Here is a 24125-nt window from a genome sequence, read left to right as displayed (position 1 = left end):
TATTAATTTTTTGGAAGGGAAAAGGAAAGGGGAGTGAGAAGCAAAAATGCCCTTTTCTATCACTTTTTTCACACATCTATACATCTGATGCAGAGAAAGCAGTCAAGAAACTCCCTTTTGAGATTGCACAAACATTTATTTAGACAAACATTTATTTAGGCAAGCAACTGGTTTACTCTGGGGCAAGCTTAGGAAACATGAGCCTGTTCAGCTAAAACAAACCCAAACCTAAGCAAGTACATGCAGAAAGATTGACCCAGAACACATTAATGTGTGCCTCACTGCATTCAGTGTTCTTGCATTATTGAACTGGTTACCGTTCATAAAATATATATTTTAATGCATCCGTCCTCAGAAATTCAGGAATGAACTATAGCATTTTAAAAAGGCAAAGAACAATATACTCTCACGCACCAATTTTCCACATAAATCACCACGAAGCTTTGTCCTCTGCAAATTAACTACTCGAATCAGGATCCACTAAACAGTCTTAGAAAAGAACTTTGTAAGTTATATAAGAGAGAGTAATGTATTGTAGTGGTTTGAGTGTTGGATGATAACATTATAGCCCAGTGGGTTGTTGTAGGTTTTTCGGGCTGTATGGCCATGTTCTAGAAACATTTTCTCCTGACGTTTCACCTGATGTTTTGCCTGCATCTGTGGCAGGCATCCTCAGAGGTTGTGCCAGGTTTGTATCCCTGCGCAGCCATGGGAACCCATGAGCTAAACTTGGGCAAGTCACACACACTCAAGTCTTAGAGGAAGACAAAGATGAATAGATCTTAACATGAAACCCCTTAGGTTTCATGTTTCTTGGGTCTCCCTGACATTAGAAATGACTCGAAGACACCAACAACAATAGTCCAATTGGGGCATAGCAACCTAGAGCTTTCTAAATGTATCAACTACAAGAAGGGAAAATAATGGGCAGCCACAGCAATGTAAGCTGCCATGTTTACCTTCACCTACAGATAAGCACATATGTTTCTCCATCCACTAGGTGGCAGTATATAATGGATTAAGTAAGCTTGACATTTCCTCTAAATTCCACTCACATTCTTGTTAGCTTTCAATGTTAATTGTCTTACCCATGCCCAAACAGTGTTACTTGTGACAGTCAAACTTCCAATTTCTTTTGCCTGAATATATATTCAAGAGGACTATTTTTTCAAGAACACATTTCAGTCCACCTGTGTCATAAAAATACATATGCCCTTACTCATGCTGTGCTATGCATAAGAATCAATGCTTACAGTGTTCCTGACCAGTTTTGTGCAAATGGGTGCAAGTTTCATTTTAATCAACAAGCCCACCTATTGTAATTTTCTATCGGCTCCTACACTTCGTCACTGTCCACTGTCCTATAGACCCGGCATTCAAATGACAAATTATAGTACCCTTCTGTTACATGTTACAGAGTGAGGTCCCAAAACAGTGGCATAGTTATACCATTACATAGTAATGGTATAAGATTTCCTTTTTGGAATTTTAAAAAAAATATTTTCAAGTTGTCGATGACTAGATCCATGGATATAGGGGGGAGACAACAATAAAATTATAGCAAAAAAGAAAAACAGGAAATAAAAATGACTCAAATTGCAGGGAAATAAAACTTCCACCTAAACATTAGAAAAAACTCCCTAGTGGTAAAAGCTGTGACAGTGGAATATGATGCTTCAGAAGGTGGTGGGGTCTCCTTATCTGTTCCTGAATGGCAGAATAGGTATGGACTGGACGACCCCTATGACACACAGGAAAGCACATCTGTACATTATGTGGGAAGGAGCACTCAATCACTCTAAGAATGTGACTCTATAATCAATGGAGTCACAAACGACATCTACAAATGCCATCCAATTTTGATTCAACTGTGGAAAAGGTCATGTCAGCAAAGGGTTTTTTTTCCTTTCGAAAATCAAGGAAGCAAGGTTAACACAATTAGCATAATAAGAAAAACGTGCAAGGCCCACTGTTCTGTGTTCACAAAGACATTATTCAATAGTTATGTTTCTTTTCTGTAAGTGTTTTTTGTTAATTTCCTGAAAGATAGAAAAATACTGTTAACGGCCATTAAGTCAACTTGGTCTTAAAGCAAATGAGGCTCCAAATTACCCTATCATCCAGAGCCCTACTCAGGGCTGTGATTTTACTGACTGGTTCTATCCACCTGGAATGCAGTGTTTCTCTTTTTTTAACCACTTTCTAACTTTTCCACATAGTATTCTTTTCCAGTGAATCACATCTTCTCATTATATGTCCAAAGTACAACAGTCTCGGTTCAGTCATCTTAACTTTTTAAGGAGAGCTCGTGCTTGCCATATTTTAAATGAGTTGATTTCCTTCCAATCAGCTATGTTTACTGTGCAGCTTTCACAAATATACATACAATTTGGAACGATGATGGCATGGACAGCCCTAACTTTAAAATTCAACTGTGTACCCTTACAGTTCAGAATGCTATCTACGTTTTTTAAATCATTTCAAATCCTAGGATTAACTATGTTTACACTTATCAATCTTTAAACTCTGCAAGATGTTTTACGCTGTATTTTGGAATGATGGTTAGATTAGGGTTCTCACTACATTGCTGTTCATTCTTACATGCACTGGTAACATTTACTGGTTACATGAATAAACTTTTCCACATCCGTGACCAGAATGTGTTAAATAAGATTCAAAAGAGTTAGTGTGGTTTAGAAACCTATGGACAAGGTTCAAAAAAAGGAAGCAATAAATTTACGAAAGCTCAGATAAATGAACTCTCCCTTGAAGAAGAAGGTATTTTGAGATCCACGTACTACATTTACATGCAGCCTTTATGCAAAGGAACCCAAGATAACCCACAAAGGTGATACCTTACAACAGTGGTTTTCAACCTGTGGGTCCCCAGGTATTTTGGCCTACAACTCCCAGAAATCCTAGCCAGTTTATCAGGTATTAGGATTTTTGGGAGTGAAGGCTAAAACATATGGGGATACACAAGTTGAGAACAACTGCCTTACAATGTAACTGTAGCAATACAAAGAAAGGGGGGGGGGAGAGAATAAGATTAATATAAGCAGCCACTTGCTCTGCACACAGCTGGAGGAAAGGAAAGGAGCCACACAGCAGCTAGTCCCAGACAGACATATGGAGGGCAACCACTACCTCAGTCACAGTTGGGTAGGATGACTAGTAGAGACAGAGTTCTAGCTAATTATAAAGTAAATTGCTTCCATGACACCTTTATCTGTAAACACAGGAAATATGAGCCTAACTTTGTTATTCGAACTGCTCTCGACCACAAAAAGGGGAGAAAAAGCAAGTCCTAAAAACACTTTAGAAAGAGAGAGGGAAGTGAGTCTGAATTGTGTGGTTCTCTGAAACAAGTTAATTAATGGAACCAACAAGAAGAAATGTATTTAAAAATAAACAGAATTAGAAACAATAAAATTGAGAAGAAGCAAAAATAGCGAGGACAACAAGAATGGAAGAATACGTATGGCTACAGAATTGCTCCAGATGTTGCAAACTGTGGCAAATAGAAGGCAATATCTAGCTGTGGAAGAATGACTGAAAATAGTACAATTTCCCATTTTTACCTGCACAGGCATGTAATGCTGCTAATAACTGATGGTTTTTGGATCTGATGGGGGAGGAAGAAAGGTATTTCATTCAAAAGTGCCTAAGGGCTTTAATAAGGAACTGTAAATATGGTAATTGAGAGAACTGTTCCAAGGCAATGGAGATATTATGAGAAAGGAAAGGGGAAGTGATGCAAATAATCATGTGGAAAATATACTTATGCTCAAGGAACAAATGAGCTGCTTATATCTCTTGCCGGAATTTGATCACTCTACCTTAAAAATAATGTGCACATCGATCGCAAAAGGGATTAACAGATAGCATCTTGCATTTGAAACAGTATCTAGAATAAAATGTCATCACTTGTTTTGCCTTTCTCTGATCACTATACTTACATTTGTATAAAGCATTTGCCCTTATTGGTTTTAATTGGCATTTCCAGTGAGGAGAAAGGAAAGGGAGAGCAAGCTGCCAAATCCACACTGAAGGCTGCGCAAGCATATGGATGTACACCACGTGCTCAAAATTATTGCATGGATTTAATACTGGCTGCCATGCAGCCTGGAGAATATAGTGTGCATATAAAATCCACAAAACTTCAAAGCCTCTCTGACGTCAAGTCACTAAGATAAATGACTCCAGGCAACTATGAAGGGCTCAGAGATTAGCAGCTGCATCGATACCACAGATTAGGGCTTGAAGAGAAGTTCCTCATTTTAGGAAGGGGGAAAAGCAATAACACTGTCAGTCAACGCTCTTTTCACTCTTTTGCAAAGAAGAGTTTCTCCACATACAGATAACTACTAAGGCAACGAAGTAATTACCATAGATAATGCTGGCTGAGATGTAAAGAAAGGCACTGACAATTTGGTATGCTATGGGGGCTTCTGTTTCTGGAACAACAAACCCTAAGACAAAGACAAAGAGCTTTTGACAATAAGGAGGCTTTTAAAAGTTGGAATATTACATAAGCAAATCTGACATTCAAAAAAGATACAATTAAGCATGCCAAACGGCAGCCATCCCTCCACATCTGTGGGGGTAAGCATTTGCAGATATGATTATTCATGGATTGTTGTATTTACAACAGAATCTACTGCCATTCTACACATGACCCAAAAAAAAAAAATTCTAGACATTTGCCAAAACTCCACCACTGGGGGATCTACAGATGCCCAGAAAAGTGTTTTTTAACATAAGGAAAATATGATCTGCATTTTTTATTTATATTCACTTTTATTTTTACTTTCTCAGGGACTCTACACTTCCAACCCCTGCAAAAGTGAATGGACTACTGCTCAACCCTACAAGCCATGTTTACAGTCATCATGCTTTTTACATGCTGATTGAGGTTAATTGTTTTTCAGAAGTCACATAACTTCAAATATTTATTTTTTCAAATCTTCAAGTTGCAGTCAACGTGAACACTTTGGTCACAAACTATTTTGTGTGGGTAAGCTAAAGTTCTAGACAGCCGAGCAATAAATTTCTCATGTACAGAATGGATTAAAACAAGTGTGGTATAGTTTGGGGGGCCAGTTCTGAAAACCCACTGGGTGATGATGGACAAGTCACTCACTCCCAGCTTTCAAGGAACACAAAAATGAACACAACTAAAACCAATCTTGCCAAATAAACCCTTTGAGAGAGTCTTAGAGTCTCCATAAATCAGAAACACCTGGAAGGTACACAACAGCAACAGCAGCAACAAAGAAACTACAACAACATTGGAAGACCACACATTCTCCACCTTAGTGCTAGAGCTTTTGGTTCAGAGAGGCAGTTGCTAGGTGAGATTATTAAGGCTAGCAAAACAGTATTTCTATAATCATAGTTTGGGGAGTTTAATGAGCAAGTAACTATATTCTCTGTATAGTCTAAACATTGGAAGCTGTAAGATAGCACAAAAAGTCTTTTTTCTGTGAGGCTCATATTCTTGTGGGAGTTATTCTTCTAAGACTGTATACTGGGGGTATGCTGAGAAGGTCTTGTGAAGGGTGTGGCATGAGACACAAAAAAATAGGAACCATACCAGGAAGGTAGTACATAAGAGATACATAATCATTTCCTTCCCATCTCTGTGCCCGCTGGAAATAAACCCTTCCTGTAAAAATTAGAGGCAATAGGACAAGACTTGAGCCAAACTAGAAACCACATCACTTCTCTTTTTCCACTCAAAATAAATAAGTAAAGTAAGTAAATGAATAAAACTCACCAGAAATTAGCACAATTCTAAATATGAAAATGGATGTAAGAAGAGCTAGGAAGAGTGAAGAGCCCAAGAATACATATAACATTTAACACTGTAGAACATAGGCAAAATGAAAGCAAATTTTCCCCAAACAAACTTACCAATCCCCAAAGGGCTCCTTCTGTTGTGGCAACAATTGTCGCAGCTCTAGGAGTGTTGTACATCAGGGCCAGCTCCCCAAAACTGCCATGGTTATCATAGCGACCAACACAGCGGGTTTGCCCATCTCGTGCTACAAAGATATCATACAATCCCCTAGAATGACAGGAAATACAAACCCTGGGCATTAGAACAAATGGCAAACACTACTAACTACAAATTCAAGTTTAGCAAAACGCAAGAAAGGAAGGATCTCTTCTCCCTGATAAAAACCATCTCTCTTCTGTGGTTTCAACAGAACATGTTCTGTCAGCATGTATCCTGAATTGCTTTCAAAATAACTTTGAATTTGGTACTCTAAATGAAATACAAATGTATTCTAAATATTCTGAAAATATCTTACAACATATTTTTATTAACAGATCTGAAACAGTATTATATAACATAGACCACCTAACTCTTCAGAGATGGTAAAACTGAGAGTGAGAGAAGAACTTGCTGAAAGGTTCACCAAAAACTGGTTGACATGCTATTTGAACCAGTATTGCCAGAATTTGGCACAGAGCAAAATTCACTGAGTTTTCTTCTTCAGTGCCACTAAAAGCGGTAATACATATTCCTGATCATATTATATTGGTCATTTGATATCAAGTATTCATATCAGAAGATAAAGGCTTTTAGTTTACAGTGTCATCTGGATGGGAAGGAATGTTTTCACCTCTCTCGCCATGAGCACATCTTATTTTCTGACTTCAAAACACGTAATGACTTGGAAAGAAGGCCAGTGTCTTGTCTTTATTGCCAGTTTGGTTTTGTCAAATATAGATAGATGTACTATTCAAAAGCTTTCCAACTGTGAACCAATTATTTATCTCAAAATCTCATTCTAATTGCCTTGGTTTTTTATTTATAGATACACACAGAGAAAGGTTGAATGTCTGCAGATAATACTGTGCTACATTTTATAGTCTGTCAGCCTTCAATCTGACCAATTTCCCCAAAGCATAGAACTAGCTGACAAAACACTCCCCTACAGAAAAAGATTATGATCACTACAAAAGAGCAATACCTCTTAGTCTCTAGAGATTTTGTATCTTCAAAGTGTTTATAAAGACTGGAATGAGCACAGAGTTGCCAGAGTCTTATTGATAATTGCCTCAAACTTTTGTCTTCTCTTTTTACATTTTTGTCATTTCTTTTATTGTGTTCCAGCAATAAATAAATGTAAATAAATAATAAAAATAAGACAGTACTTCAGTATTTTGACTAGACTTCCTTCCCTTTGAGGTAGATGTTCTTCCTTAGCATTCTTGCATTCCATTTGGTGAAAAGAAAACTTAAATACTATGTTTTTGTTTCTTCACAGAGACGACTACTGCTTCCTTATTTCCTCTAACTTTGAAATTTTAAGACTTTTACAGTTTTACTTTTTATATAGATATTCACTATTCCCATGAATTTCTCATTCATATTTTATTTATTGGTAGAAATTGTCTGCCCTTCATGTTATAAGACATATTCCTTAAGATATTTCTCTACTTTCTCCCACTCTTTCCACACCTTGTTTAGAGAGCTCCCTTTCATTATCCTAGTGAACCTGCCCATTTCATAGAATCATAGAATCAAAGAGTTGGAAGAGACCTCATGGGCCATCCAGTCCAACCCCCTGCCAAGAAGCAGGAATATTGCATTCAAATCACCCCTATCATTTCTCTTAATTTCAGTTGCCATTCATGGATGGAAGGTACTTCAGTTATTTTCAACCTTTTTGCCAGAACTATTCTTACTGTTGTGGTGATAATAATAATAATAATAATAATAACATAATAATTATAACACTTGTAGGTTTATTAATCCATACTTCTATCATGTTGAGAAGACACAGCTGCAGTATAAATTCTAGTTCTAATTGTAAAATAACAATAATTGTATTATGTATCTTCTTCCAATAATTCTTAACCCTTTTACATTTTCATAACATATAGTAGAGGATACCTTTCTCACATTTCCAGCATAAATCTTTCCTTGTTTTATATATTTTAGCTAAGATATGTGGGGTTAAATACCATCAATAATGGGCTTTATAGCAATCTTCTTTAAAATCGCTAGAATACATAAAACTCATCATGTCTTCCTAGGCTCTTTCCCACTGATCAATGTCAAATCACACATCCAATATTTTTGCCCAAGTCAGTATGTATTCTTTTATTGGTTCTAATTCTTGTTCTTTCTGTAGCAAAAATTTGCATATTTTGGAAATAGACATTGTCTCTTTATCACATATCAATTTATCAAATTCTGTTTCTACCAACTGTATTCCTTCTTGGGTTGCTATTAAGTTTTTCAAGTTGTATGCCCATGTTCCAGAAGCATTCTCTCCTGACATTTTGCCTACATCTATGGCAGGCATACAAGCAGGCGAAATGTCAGAAGAGAATGTTTCTAGAACATGGCCATACAACCCGAAAACCTTAAAACAACAAGGTGATTCTGGGCATGAAAGCCTTCAACAATGTATTCCTTCTTGTTTACTACAGTATCCATTTTAAAATGCTCTGTTTGTTAGCTATATATATAAAAAAACTACTGCACTTTGACGCCCCTTTAAAAAAATTTCTCTAGTTTTTAGTCTTATAGATCCTTTATCTTTATCAATATATCTTTATATCTCAACCATCCTTTGAGGTACTGTGTTTCAGTTCTCATTAAAGCTTTGTGTGGTGATAACCATTGCAGTATTTTAATCCAAAATCTTAACCTTTTATTCTCTTTTTTAAATGAAAGTAGGAGGACTTCAGGTATACTGCAGCCTCCAAGATACTAGATAGATTCTAATATAGAAAGGCAGAACTACTGAATAATGGGTCCAAGTAACACTTTCAACCTGCAACTCCTAAATAAAATGGACCTTGTTAGCCTCTGAAATTTAGTTCTAGGACACACACCCCTATGGATAGCAAACGCCTGTGGCAAAATCAAGGTTTGCTTTCATCTGCATAGCTTTCAGCTTGGTTGAGTCTGTGAATGCAGAACCCATGGATATGCACACATATATGATTTGGGGCTTTTTACTCTGACTATTTCAGCTTTGAAGCTTTAAAAAATTAATATTAGGCAGGATTTCTGTGGTTGTTTTGTTTATTAAAAAAGGCAACAATAGTCACAAAGCTAAACAATATTTACAAATTACTTTCTATGCAAATCTGAGTATATAATACACATCATTCACTTCCTTTCCATAAAGACTAAAGATTAAATATTGACATATTTTCAGCAGTATCCGGAAATCATCCAAGAAGCATAACATGGGAACTGACTTTTATTAACATGCCTTAAATAGCAGGTGTCACTGTTTTTCAGAGATAAGAAGGAGATCCATATAAAGTAATATCTGTAAGCCAGACATACAAAATGCTAATATGTGAAACAAGCTAAACAGAATCCCAGTTGAGTTAAAAATCAGCAGCAGAATTCCAAGCTGCTGCATTTTAAAATCTTTTACATTTTTTTCAAATGCATGCTTCAGCAGTTTAAAGAAATCTCTATGACATTCTTCGTCCCTAGTGTTTTTAGAGTATAGATTCTACCACTTTTCCTCTGCACATATCCTTTTGAATGTTTTATTGCACCTTCTATTGTAAGTCACCATGAGTATTTATTTAAAGGACAGGATATGCATGCCAATATTAATGAAAAAATGACATTCATCTAGAAATCTCTGAAAATAATCTTGCAGTGACTCAGACTATGGCTGGTTTGGAGTCCTGGGAGATTCAATTCCCACAGCCATGTCTCTGTCACATTCTTCTGGCTAACACTTGTTAGCATTCCATTTCCAGAGGAAGTCATAAACATACATAATTAAATTTATTTTTATTAGAATTAAATAGGTGTTTACCATTATGCTTAGTGCAAAAAATATTTAGAGGAAATATTAGCATGGTTATTTATATTTTTCCAAACAATATAAATATTAGGCTTGTGCATCAACGAAAAAATGTTTTAATACTCATTACTAAATTGGGGGGGGGGACAGTATGACTTTTCTAAAGTGTTTCTAAAATATTGTTAGGGGTTCGTATCATAACTATAACGATGTAACGATTTTTTTGTTATTTTTTCATTACGTACTTACATGAGGGAGGGAACTTCCAGGACTTCCTTCTCCCTCATTTTTAGAGCTATCAGGATGAAACTTGCGACAATGGTTGAACACATTTACCACTTTTACCACTCCCCCCCCCCCCCCCAAAATTCAGAACATTTCACCCATCCACTAATCTTGGGGATTTAAAAAAAAAGGTTTTTATTAACAACATTCTTTTTAAAAACTACAAGTGCTATCTCCTTGAATTTCTATTTCCAATGATACAAAAGAACCATGGCATCATTCCCTTGCCCCCCGGGGGAAGGCTTCAGAAAGATCTGCACATCCAATAATTTTAGGGAATTTTAACCAACATTGGGACCATCCAGTCCAAACCTCTTCTTCCAGGCAAGAAAAGCACAGTCAAGCTACCTCCACCCTTCATCCCCGCCAACAGATGCCCATCCAGCTTTTGAAATAACAACAACAACAAGAAATCTACTAGGTAAACGTTGGTTACTGACTCTCAACTTTGCCTACCTCACAGGGTTGATTCAACTCACAACAATCCCTTTTTATCTTGAAATCTCTTTAGAGAATGAACACGGGTTTTCCCCCACCAAAATTTTCAGGGAGGAGGGGGGGAGGAGGCAGCACAGGCCAGTAAGCGGAATTCTGGGAAATGTAATTTGGAAAGGTGAGATGAATTCCTGCCCTAAACTACATTTCACAGAATCCTACTCACTTGCCGTGTTAAAGACTCAATGTGAGTGTGGCCTCTGCCAGTCTCTCTCTGGGCCAGTCATGTGCTGGAAGGGCTTCTTCATTGCCCAGGCATCCCTCCCTCCCCACCCCTTTTGGGGAAAGAGCAGAACTTCTTCCTCCACTCTGGCCTCAACCTTCTTCCTTGGGGCCCTTTGGGGAGTCAGGGAGGGATGGAAGGAAAAAAGAAAAGCTTTTTGTTTTTTGTTTGGAGGAAGAGGAATTTGGCTGCAGTGGTAGTGTGATCAGAACAACATCAGGGAAATGAACTGAGAACCTAGAAGGTTGCTTTCCCACTAGAAGTGGCAGATTGAACTTTACCGGTCCATTTTTCTGACTGTTGGAACATGTATGAAGAACAATTCATTGTGAGGATGCCTTCCTCCACTACATGGTAACGATTGTTTGATGAATTATAAAACCCATAATATCAAAAATAATGCAAATGCAAGACACCTACAATTCAAGGGTTTCCAATGAGCTGTCTGAAAATGTCATTTCCAAGGGATTAAAGAACCAGAATGTATGGTATTGCCCGTTATTATGCTTTCTTTCAATCACAGCATATGACTAGACATATTATCTCTCCTTAATTTTAGAAAGTTTTACTTTTCTAGGTGTGCATTCCTGGCTACTAAAATTAAAATAGTGATATAATATTTGACACCGTAACTCCTAAAACCCATGACAAACCACACCTTTGATTTCTTACCGTTCAATGACATAAAAGTTGTCACCATCATCTCCTTGGTCAATTACATGTTCCTGAGGTTGAACTTTTCTTTCAAACATGGCATCAAGAACTTGAGACAGCTGCTCCTAAAAGCACAATAGTACTTTGATTAACGTTGTTTTCTATAAACATTGGGCATGCTTATTTTATGACCCAAATCCGCTTGTTTATGACTAGAGTTCTGAGCACTCTGTTTTTTGTTCTTTTGCCAACAGCTTGCTTCATATAATTTTTGAACACATGTTGAAGAACAAGTTTCTAAAAATATTAAACATTATTTTAAATCTAGTGTAAACTTCTCTTTACAACACACATACACACCACATTCCACCAAACATGCTTATCTTGTTCTGAATTTAATCCATTGCAGGATATACATAGGATTTTCTTTCCCTACACACAAAAGAATGTAAAGCATGAAGCAATCCAACTGCAAAATTTTGGAGTCACCGCTTGTTTTAAGTCAGAAGAGAACACTTAGGTCCTCTGGGGGACAGCTACTCCAGCCTGCAAGAAACTAACAGGCAACTGTCATCCAGAGGACCTTTCCATCAGCTGCCCAAGACTATGAAATAACTCTGTATGTCTTGTTGTGTCTTTTAATAATGTTTTAACTCTTGTTTTAATGATGTTGAAGAGAGGCAGGTAATAATCTTCATCATCATCACCTCTAGATGTTTTGGCCTACCACTCCCATTAGTCTATCGACTTCAGAACAACCAAGAATAAGAGACTGTAAAACATCCAGAAAGCCAAGGATCTCTTTCCTGTTCACAGCAGTTAAAAGCTAAAAAACCAAAGAGCTTCCTGAACTAGTTCTTTTAGCCTCCATTATCCATATGCAAAATGAATGTATGTTCTGAGTTACCCTCACAAGGGATGTGTGAGAAAGAATAGGTGAGAGCAATAAAATACTTTAAAAACTCAATTATTTAAATGAGAGTATATTTATTTATTTATTTATACTCCGCTGCTGCCATCTCCCCAAAGAGACTCGGGCGGCTCACAGAAGCACTAGGAAGTGCCGCATATAAACAAATAGTACATAAGGAAACAAACAGCTTAGGTACTATTTGTTTATATGCAGCACTTGAGTATTCAGTAAACACTGAATACTCAAGGCCAAGAAAAATACATGCTATATTGAATAAGACATTGTTTTGCATAACACATTCTTCTGAACACTATAGGACAGTAGTCTAAACAGATAATTAAAGAGCTCATTTCGATAATTTCAACATTATCCATACAAATTGGAAAAGGTTCCATTTTGAAGAACAAAATAAAACCAGCCAAGAAATAATTTATGAAATGTCTGAACAATCACAATTCTTAAAAAAGCTCCAAATACAGAAATGTAGCATGTTCTGTAAAAAAAAAACATTGGTCAAAATCTCCTTGATAAATTACCTACCTAGGAAAATATAATCTGAAGTAGGACAAAAAGGCATTATACTTTAATCAACTCAAAATACAAAGGAAAATTTAGTAAAGGAATTTTGAAATGTAGGAGAGTTTAGAATAAAACCACCTATTCACCATTGTGATCTAAGTTATTAATATTCCTATTTTAATAAAATGTCAAGATACTGTGACATATCATTTTATTTACTCATTTGTGAAGCTGATTGTATAATGGGTCTGGGTTCAAAAATGTGAAACTTTACAGAATTAAGACTATATGCAAACAAAGAGAATAAAATATTGTTCAATTTCACATGGTCTACCCTCTGAGTTTTCCTTTTGCTCCTAGGCAAAGCTTTCTTATAATTAATGCAAAGCACGCCTGTTTATAATTAAATATGATCTCCCTAAATTAAGTTCATATTGTTCAGGTGGATAGCAAAGAAGCCTAGTATCACACATAACCTTATATACATTTTACTTGTTATTAAGAATTTGATTGATGTTGGCACTTCATAGAATAAGAAGAAGAACTTTATTTTTCTACCCCGCCTCCATCTCCCCGAAGGAACTCGGGGCAGCTTACATGGGCCCCAAGCCCAAGACAGAATATAATTAAAAATAAAGCAATAACAATTAAGACAGCATAAAACAGCGTAAAACAGGTAAAGGTAGTCCCCTGACATAAGTCCAGTCATGTCTGACTCTGGGGTGTGGTGGTCATCTCCATTTCTAAGCCAAAGAGCCAGAGCTGTCCGTAGACACCTCCAAGGTCATGTGGCTGGCATGACTGCATGGAGCACCGTTACCTTCCCACCGGAGTGGTACCTATTGATCTACTCACATTTGCATGTTTTTGAACTGCTAAGTTGGCAGAAGCTAGGGCTGACAGCGGAAGCTCATGCCGCTCCCCGGAATTGAACCTGCGACCTTTCGATCAACAAGCTCAGCAGCTCAGTGCTTTAACCCACTGCGCCACAGGGGGCTCCAGCATAAAACAACATAACAATAATAGTTAGCAACAACAATAACAGCAGACTAATTTTGGAGGGGAATAAAAAAGCCACTACGTGTTTTTTAAGTGTTTTAAGGTGTTTTAGTAAGGTGGATAACAATGTATAATGGCATAGGAAATATCATGGAAACAGAACAAATTAACAGGATCAGAAACAATTAAGTTAATATAGTGTAGGACATCAGATTAAATGACGATTCAGGTCATGATACAGGCCATTTGTCATAGGAGTCGTCAATCAAAAGCACAACGAAACATCCACGTCTTTAATTCATAGCTGCTGCTTTATTTCATTACTGCCAACTTTTAAATTATTTAAACCCTAAATGCTACAATGACTAATTTAAAATCAGAGAGGATTATCCCAGTACTCTCTAAGAGCTGTGACATAAACTCTAGACCTACTTCTGTAGCCATTTTGGAACTACAGTCCATTTGCAGAACAGATATTTAGTCGTAAAATTGCTTCTCCCCATTCAAATCCTATCAAATAAAGTTCCAGGGTTTTTAGGATAGTGGGATTCCCATGCTCATGCTGGTTTTTCCCCCCGAATCATCACTGAGAGGATGCATACTGTAGTTAAAGAACTTATAATAACATAAAGAAAAGCTAGGGAAAAAACGGGTTGCAAACATTTAACAAAATCACAATTTTCTAACAGCTAACAAGTGAAATAGGCATTTCTCTGCAGGTCAGGAGAAAGTCTGTATGCTGCTGGGAACAAAGTGGCAAGTTAAGCTGATCAATTTTCAGTGACCAAGACCAACATACTGCCTATCAACTTTCCTGGCAGATACCACTCCAGTTTCTAGCTAACCTTTTTTTAAACAACATAGACAGGTTCACCTCCAATATCATCCTATTCTATTACTAGGAGGGGTAATCAAAAGTTTAGTAGGCTGCCATGCTATGTCTCTCCATTCTAAGACAATAATACTATCAGCAATAATACTTTTCTGTCACTGCGGGTAAGAAAAGCAAACATGATTCTCCATAAATTAGACTCCCATTCATTGGGATAATGACTATTCAAACAAAATGTCTCCTATCTAAAAAAGAGGACATGATGGCAATCTTCTCTCTGTGTGAAGGTTTCAGTGAAACTGATAAAAATTTCCATCCAATCCCCTTTATCTAGCATAACTGACACTTCGCTAAGTCCAGGACTAAACCCTTAATACAGTTGATGTGTGAGGTGTTGAAAGATAAGGCAGAGCTCTTTTAAGACACATGTTCACATTTCTTAACTTCTAACCTTTTTGTTTTTGTCTCATTTACAATTGCAAAGTACCACACTTACCATATTTTATGATGTTTACGTGTATAATGTTTTAATGTTTTTAATTTGTATTTATGTGTCTGTTGCTTTTAGTTAATTTGTTATGTATTGCTTTTTGTATGTATACTGTGGTACTGAATTTTGCCAAATTGTAAGCTGCTCTGAGTCCCTCTAGGAGTGAGAGAAAACGGGATAGAAATATAGTAAGTATGTAAGTAAATTAATGCTCCCCTTTTTTGGCTAAATTACCTTGCCAAAATTAGGGTGCACATTGGATTTGTGTAATATGATGATCCTACTGCTGAGCCATGAGCCCCTGGTGGTGCAATGGGTTAAACCCTTGTACCGGCAGGACTGAAAACCGACAGGTCAGAGGTTCAAATCCGGGGAGAGTGTAGATGAGCTCCCTCTATCAGCTTCAGCTCCCCCATAAGGGGACATGAGAGAAGCCTCCCACAAACATGGTAAAACATCAAAACCTCCAGGCGTCTCCTGGGCAACATGTTTGAAGACAGTCAATTCTCTCACATCAGAAGGACTTGCAGTTTCTCAAGTCGCTACTGACATAAAAAAAGAAGTGCTGAGCCAAGGCAAAAGGGAAGCTGCCTCAGGATCACCTGGAGCTCCCATTTGAGGGACATCATCTCTAATTTAATTGTCATGGCTCAATGTTATCCAATCTGCAGTTTGGTGAGGCAATTAAAATTGACTCAGTCTATAGCATAGATATACCCCAAGGTTTTCCTTTCCATTGTTGAAAGCTTAGGTACAGAGGCTGGATGGCCATCTGTCAGGGGTGATTTGAATGCAATATTCCTGCTTCTTGGCAGGGGGTTGGACTGGATGGCCCATGAGGTCTCTTCCAACTCTTTTATTCTATGATTCTAGGTAATCTTTAACATTTTTGTTTTTAAAGAAGGAATTCTAAAACCATGCAGTACCTAAAATGGCCAAATTACAAAGAGTGCATTTCTTGCTGTTGCACTTTACATTTGGCAGCAAATTAAAGTTTTGTTTTGTTTTTTTCTTGGTTTCAGGTGTGCACTAGATTGGATGGCGCATTAGACTTGAGTAAATATAGATATACACTTACATGCTGGTTAAAAGATTAGAAATACTGTAAGTAATAATGTAACTATACTGCACAAACAAAATTATTGAAACTCCTAGATTCCAAAGTGTTCGATGTCTAAGTTCAACTATACAAAAACATGTGAAGATGCACCAGCTAGCTCAACAACAAATTCCAAAAAGTAGCTATGCATTCCTGACAGGATTTTGGAGACAGAGTAAATTTCTGTGCACCAAAACACACTTTTGTGCCTACCAATTCAGCTAACTAATAGAATCACCTAAACTCTAGAACAGTGGTTCTCAACCTGTGGGTCCCCAGAAATCCCAGTCTGTTTAACAGTTGTTAGGATTTTTGGGAGTTGAAGGCCAAAGCATCTGGGGACCCACAGTTTGAGAACCACTGCTCCAGAAGGTATATGTGTAGATGATCCTTGTTGTTTACTGCACTGTTCCCACACCGCATATTGGCTTCAGTAGTGTGGACTCATCAGCGCAAAACACACTATCCTCAATATTTTCAGCAAGCTAAAATAACCAGAACTCTAAGCAATGCCACTTTGAATTCCATCTCCCAGATATGTTACCATTTGGACACTCTGTTGAGAGAAATAAGAAATCTGGGAGAGCCTCCAACGAGAGCTAAAGACAGCCTCCAACACGATCTAAATTGACTCCTTCTCCTCCACCATATTTCTGCATCCCCCAAATGTGTATTCCTGCAAGCCTCTTCTTACTTAAAACCAATGAATAAACAACAGTCACATATAATTATGACTAACTCGCAGGCTGTACTTATGAGAGATTCAGCACAACTGGGGATAGTGAATTCAAGGACAGTTTGTTCCAGTTAGGTTAAAAAGCCAATTCCCAAAGTTCAAATTCTTCTGGGATGTGTAAAAGAACAGAGTGGCAAGAGAGGCTGAAGAACATTCTATTACAAGTTTTAATTGTTGTACGAACTCTTATGCCAGGACAATACATTATCCAAACATAAATGGCAATTAAAGAACAGAATGAACTCTGTTCTCACACAAACTGGTAAAGAGGTGGATCTGACTAGGATTATGGTGGAAGAAAGCAGTTATGGCCTTCCAGGCATGAATCAGAAAACTCTACGTAAGCATCCATCTTGTACTATTCTACCATTTTGTTGGTTTTCTCCACTACTTTCTAGATCTCTAAACTTTTCTTTGTTGTTATTATTATTATTACAACTTTAAAAATTATGCCATTTAAAAACCTACAAATATAAATATTAAAATATAATTAAATGTTAAAATTATTAAAACAATTCAGTTTAAACCTCATTTAATGATTACGCAGGAATGACGAAACTTACAGGTACTAAATTGCACTCACAACACACTCTGTACTCTCTAAGATCTTCAGGCATTTTGGATCCTTAATAGTCTTCTATGAGTGGAAGATCTCTCCATTGGATTGCCCCCCCCCCCCTTTCCTCTATTCACAGACAGGCTCAATGCATAACAGAAGAGAAAATGCAATTTTATCCTCTCTTCTTTGTCTGTGAAACCTTTATATTGTTTTAGAGTGCCTTTTAATCATCCAGAGCAGCTTTAGGAGGAGAACACAAAAGACTATACACAGAATCAACGAAGGTATCCCATTCAGGGATTGATACTCCTGCGAATGGGAGAAAACAGCAAGTCTGTCTGATATTAGATCTCCTATCTATCCAGTACAGGGTGAAATCACTGGTGCAAAAAAGAATATTTGGAATTTCAGTAAGGGAAACTGTTCTCTACACATCTCCCTCTATGTCCATCAGGACTGAGTGGAGAAAGATATTTAAAAAATCTACTCTCCCCACAAGAATATCCTTTGTTCTTTTTCTCACTAGAAAAAGAGCACCAGAAAACTTGGGCGGGGGGGGGGGGGGGGGGGGGTATATGATCCACTACATTAATTCTTCCATTTCCAATTAATGACAAGGATGACATCAGTAAAACTAACTGCTTAAATACCACTACAACCTTAAAAGGCATCAGCAAAAGAATGTTTACTTTTGAAGTAGATGCACTGGATGAATCTCAAGGCTTAGGAAGAGCTTCTCCTTCTCTCACTGTTTATCCTAGGCTTAAATATCTTTCCTGCTTGACATATATAGAATAAATAACAAAGATTTTGTTCAAAATGTCAGTTGAAAAATGTTTTGCTGCAGTAGCATCCAACAGCCATAAATAATAGAAAGGATGTATGTAGAGAAGTTTAAGGCTGTTGAATAAAAAGTTTTTCTTTTTTCTGTTAGCATGGCACATTTCAGTCTGTAATAGTTAATGGCTTTCTTCTGGTGAAGGCAACTTTAAAACCTCCTGAAACTTTACAAGAATAATATGATATATAATATATAAACATTTCTTGGGATTCCATGAGAAACTTTTGCTTCAAATAGGGCTCTGCGGCTAAAAAAGTTTGAGAACCCCTGCATTAGAAGATAGCTCACTGCAGAAAACATGGCAAACGTTCATAAAATTTTGCATGATGTTGGGATGTGAAAACAACAAACTTTTTTCTTCCACTAAGATAAATGACAGCAGAAACAGGATAACCAGATACCCTCTATAACACATAATAAAATACATGGCTAAAAATGGGATGATACTCCAACAGCTTTAATTGTTTCAAGAAAAAAATCCTTTCCCCACTACAGCAAACAATAACTACAAGACAACAAAAGCAACAAGCAACAAAACAATAATTACCACTAATAAAAGGTCATGGTCCGCTTAAAGCAAAAGACTTTTCCCAAAGTTTTGTACAACATAGAACTATATTTTTGTTATCAGTACCATCAGAGAAGTTACTGGGATTTGTCACTTCTCACTAGCATAGCAACTATTTATAAGTATCACCAGCAGTATAAGTTCTTAAACAGCTTTTTGGCAGTTTGCTAACAGCTTTAGTGAAAAAATGTCAAGGTAGCTGGCAGTGGTTTGGAATTACACCAGAAAACAACTGGCAACATTGTTAATAAATATGCCTAAAAGGCTCCTCTCCACTGTGCCTGGGTTTGGAACTGGCCAAGTAATAAACTGCCTTATGCATGACTTCTAGCTTTGGCAGATTAAATTATATACCTCCAATACCAGCAATTGGAGGAGCAATCCCTAAAACACAATTCTTCCTTTCTTCACTCCCAGTGGCTAGGGAAGAGCTGCCATGCAAAGACTAATTCTGAATCTGGAGAAGGAGGCTGCCAACATGAATAGCTTCCTGCCATGTTGTGAGACGCTCCATTTTATCAAGAGACATTTCTTACAATTCTTCTTGTAAAAATGGCTTGGGGCTCATTCAAGTTCACCTAAGCAGATATTTGAGATGGCTGCTGAACCTGTAATTCTGTAAAATAAAAGGAACTGTATTGCAGACAATTGTCAAGGCCACATAGTACACACAGACCTGACACAGTGTAGTCTAATAGTGAAGAAGAGTCAACAAAAAGTCTGATAGAACTGGAAATATGCCCCCCCCCCCCAGAAGAAAACCTGTGACATATGATCACTGATAAGTCCTACTAGTAATGAGGGCTGGGCTGTAGCATAGCTGGTTAATCACCATCAGCAATAGATCTCTGCTGACTGGAAGGTGGCAAGTTCAAAGCCCGAGTTGGATTGAGCACCTGACTGTTAAGCCTAGCTTACTGCCCACCTAAGAAGTTCAAAAACAGTTGAGCTGTGAGTACAGAAATTTGGGACCACTTAAAAGCAGGGAGGTATTTTATGACACCATAAAAATGCTGGCGATCAAAGAACAAGGAGGAAATACACGATCAAAATGGCTCAACGTCATGGTGGATGAAGTGACAGCAACTCCCTGTGGACAACATCGAGCATAACCTCCAGGCACTGAAGTTCAAATGCCAAAATACCTCTATCTGTCTGTGTCTTATATGTCTAAAAACGGCACTGAATGTTTGCCATGTATGTGTGCATTCTGATCGGCGCTGTGTCCCCTTTGGGGTGAGAAAGGCGGAATATAAATACTGTAAATAAATAAATAAATAAATAAATAAATAAATAAATACAGAACACTTACAACATAAACTTTCTCACTACATTCTTTTATCTAGTCCATTTTATTGCTTTAGGAAGATTATATCTTACCAAAACTTGGTATAGCATTAAAACCATAAAAACATATGGATCAAACTATGTCAAATGTAGCAATAACAGCAACAAAAACTATTTCTGGAAAAAATAATTCTAGTACATCACCAATAATTCACAAATTCAAAATTTAGTTTTTAAGCCCTCTTTACCACAGACATAGATTGAGTCATAACATGGGATAAGGGGCACTGTTGAACAAGCCCAGTCTTTATTGCTTGTCAATCTTATTGACCTTAGCAAACAGGGTGTCCAAATCTGATCTTAAAAGAAGGGTGCATTCACAAATCTGCAAAAAACCTATATCCCTATATTTATGATTTTAACTGTAAGCAATTTTAACTAGGCATAAATACCTACTTTCAGCTACTGCAGGAAGAAGAGAATATGTGCAGTATCGTCTGACTATCTGATCATCAACAAGGGCTCATGTTTCTAAAATGTCTTCAATTACAGTAGCCCAGTCCTGCTTAATTGGCACATGCACTTTCTTTGGATCACATCACAGCTGCTTATCAATGAAAGCTAATAAAAAGGCATTCTGGTTACTGATGTAAATCAGCTATGAGTCAAGAAGAACCACCAGATCACAATGTCAAAGGTACAAACCAATACCAGTTGGATCATTCTATTGAGATCAACAGAATCCCCCATCAAAAGAATAACTGGACGATATAAGGCGGTCACCACTTTTTGTTTCTGTAGCATGACTGGGGATGGACAAGAGCTGCTGCCCCCTGGAAATGCCAGCACCATAGAAGCAGGTCCTATCTGTGGGGACTCATGGCATTCTGCTGAGAACTCCCTCATCCCAACAGTCACATCCAACTCCCCTACTCTTCCTTTTTTAGGCAGAAAAGCAACTCTCTGGGTTTTTAGGTTTTGACAGTTCTTCACCTAATCTTTCACACATTTGATTACATAATTACAAACATGGGTTCTAACCGAAGCTTCATGCTTAAATCAACTTGCTAGGTGGTTCTAAGTAAGCCATTATGCAATCTCTCATATCAATCCCAGGAACAAAATTAGAGTTAGAATGAAAAAATGGCCTGTTTTACAGGGATGTGAATTATTGCCATAAAATAAATGCAGGATAAGTATTTAAACAACCTAAAGTATTGTGTAAGTTCTTCCTTCTCACAGAACAGTTTGTTTTGTGATGCTCTGGGAAAACTGAAGTTGGTTAATTCTACTTTGTTTTCATATTACTATAAAATAAATCAACATGCTCTCGTGTTTGTATATTAATAGTTTTGCAGTGATTAGTTTAGAAATCATTGATATGCAACATCAAATTAAATTAACAAGCAATGCTACCTGATCTAGGTTTTTGAAGAGGAGGATATCTTTACAAGCTTCCTGCAACCTGCACCTTTGCTCATCTGTTTTGGGGTGGACTACCTGCAAAACATAACAAAGCAAAATAAATATTTGAACGCTGGAAAATTGATTATAATCAGGATAAATAAATAGTCATTAAATGTCCCTTATTATTCTGTGCTCCAAGCTTATTTGGGAATATTGAGGGAGGAAATTCCAAATTATAATTTTATTATTGCTTTGACAGTAATTGAGTAATATGTGAACAATCTTGGAGTTATCACAGTTCTGCTCTCCCCTAAATAACATAAAAAGGATGATCACAAGTTGGATATGCATTGGATGTGATTTTCCTGCTTCTTGGCAGGGGGTTGGACTGGATAGCCCTCGAGGTCTCTTTCAACTCTATGATTTTATGATCAAGCTCATGCAATGGAAAAGCCTCAAGGTACAATTTCTGGAGAGCTTTTGTCCTGAATTTGTAACAATACACAAATATGTCAAATAATAAAGTACTAGCCGTCCCTTGCCACACGTTGCTGTGGCCCAGTCTGTGTTTATGTGTTTTGTGTGTGTATATATGTGTGTGTGTGTGTATATATTTGTGTATATGTGTATAAATGTGGTTTTGCGCATGCATTGTAATGTATTTTTATTTTTTGGCTTTTAAAGTCTCTTCTGCTGTGTTTTTCAGTATTTTTATGAGTGATGGTCACTTGTTGGCCTAATAGTTGTATTGTGTCCAAATTTGGTGTCAATTCACTCAGTGGTTTTTGAATTATGTTAAATCTCACAAACGAACATTACATTTATATTTATATAGATTATTGCTTCATTTTGTTTTATAGTTGGAGGTGTCTGATGTTAAAGAAAGAAAAAAGGCAGACTGGGTATAAACTGCATATTACAGAAGGAAATTCTATTCCATTAATCTATGCAATAAAATGCTATAGTTTGTTTCTTTTCTCTTACCCTTGGTTCTGTATCTTCATCTTCTTCATCTGGGTTATATGCTTCTGCACAGACTTTAAAGAAAAGGAAAGACTTGTTTAAAAGGTGCTTTTAAGATTGACACCATGTACATGACAACAATAAACTTTGTACCCATACATCAATGCCATGTTGCACTCAATACAATGAGTATGGTAAGTGTGGCATGGACATTATTTCAACAGCATTGTTTCTATGTTCAGTTAAATACCTTAATATGGCAGTAAAAAAGAGAGATATTTCTCTTAGCTATCAATATCCCATGTCACAATTATGACAGATGAATTCAGAACTATAAGTTTGAATGCTCTGGTGAGTTACGCTGAAATGACTAGTCCTGATAAAAATGAAAATTAAATTATTACCAGATGCAAAAGTCCTGCTCTATGGAGAACATGGATGACTGTACTCTAAACTATTGGAAATAATACTGGCAATGAATGTTGTATCTTTATAACATTACTATCCTGGAGAAATGAAGATTAATAGGAATTAACTATGACAAATCAGTCATGACAACTAGGTATACATACACTGCTAGACACAAACTGACATATGTTTTCTATCATTGGACAACACTGTGTGTTTCCCAGGAATACATGGTTAGCTAGTAACCGAGACAAAATCAATGGCCTAAATGCCTTTTTGGTGTGATCCAGAATGGAAAGCCTTAAATTAGGTTGTCAGACCGACTTGAGAAGTGTCCTCTCTTTCTAAAATATTCTCCCTGCCAGCCTTCTACAACAACGCACAAGGCAGTACAATTGTAAAACCAGCATAATATAATATTTCCTGCCAATTATTTTGCAAGGACAAAATGTTTCTGATCTTTTCATATGCAGTTTTTCCCTAACCAATATTTTTCTTTTCATTCTTCATGAACTTTCCTTACATAGTAAATGGAAAAATGTCCTAAGGATGGTCAGAGCTAGAAATCATATTTGTTTTCATCCTATTCTTCTATTCTTCTTCTCTTTAGCCTTTGCTACTGAGTCCGCACCATTAAGGATTTCCCAGAAAACCTAATTTGCATTATATTTACTGATCTGACAATACAAAAGTCTTGGCAGACTGCCCAGTTTACTACAGAGAATAAGCTTAAGGAAAAGGAGCAGAGGAAAGTCGTCTCTTTCTGAAAATCTGAAATGAACTCTACCATCCAGAAACTTAAACACAGATTGCAATTTTGACAAATTATAAAGATGTACATGAAGGCAGATATGTTTTTTAAATGTTCATATATACTCCCCTATGGAGAATAATGAAAGCACTGTCAATCTGTTAGCTAAGAACTCATTCATTCAGGAAATAAAACACTTAATTCAAATATTAGCAAATACAGATAATATTAACAAGAGAGAGAAAAGGTTATTAAAAAGTAACTATCTTACCAAAAATTACTGGCAAGATTTACTA

At 36.9% G+C, this 24125-nt stretch overlaps 1 protein-coding gene across 1 annotated transcript in view; it reads right to left on the bottom strand.

Moving 5' to 3' along the window:
- Window positions 1-24125, bottom strand: part of PRKAR2A (protein kinase cAMP-dependent type II regulatory subunit alpha) — a 92121-nt gene that overhangs the window by 15971 nt on the left and 52025 nt on the right. The window contains exons 3-6 of the mRNA XM_060766477.2: window positions 22692-22744; window positions 21717-21800; window positions 11476-11582; window positions 5917-6070 (exon numbers count right to left, since the gene is read on the bottom strand). Coding sequence (XP_060622460.1) covers window positions 5917-6070; window positions 11476-11582; window positions 21717-21800; window positions 22692-22744 — 398 coding nt within the window. The remainder of the gene's footprint in view (window positions 1-5916; window positions 6071-11475; window positions 11583-21716; window positions 21801-22691; window positions 22745-24125) is intronic.

This window comes from Anolis sagrei, chromosome 2 (assembly GCF_037176765.1).
Source record: "Anolis sagrei isolate rAnoSag1 chromosome 2, rAnoSag1.mat, whole genome shotgun sequence".
Lineage (NCBI taxonomy): Eukaryota > Metazoa > Chordata > Lepidosauria > Squamata > Dactyloidae > Anolis > Anolis sagrei.
This window is presented reverse-complemented; position numbering and strand designations above follow the sequence as displayed.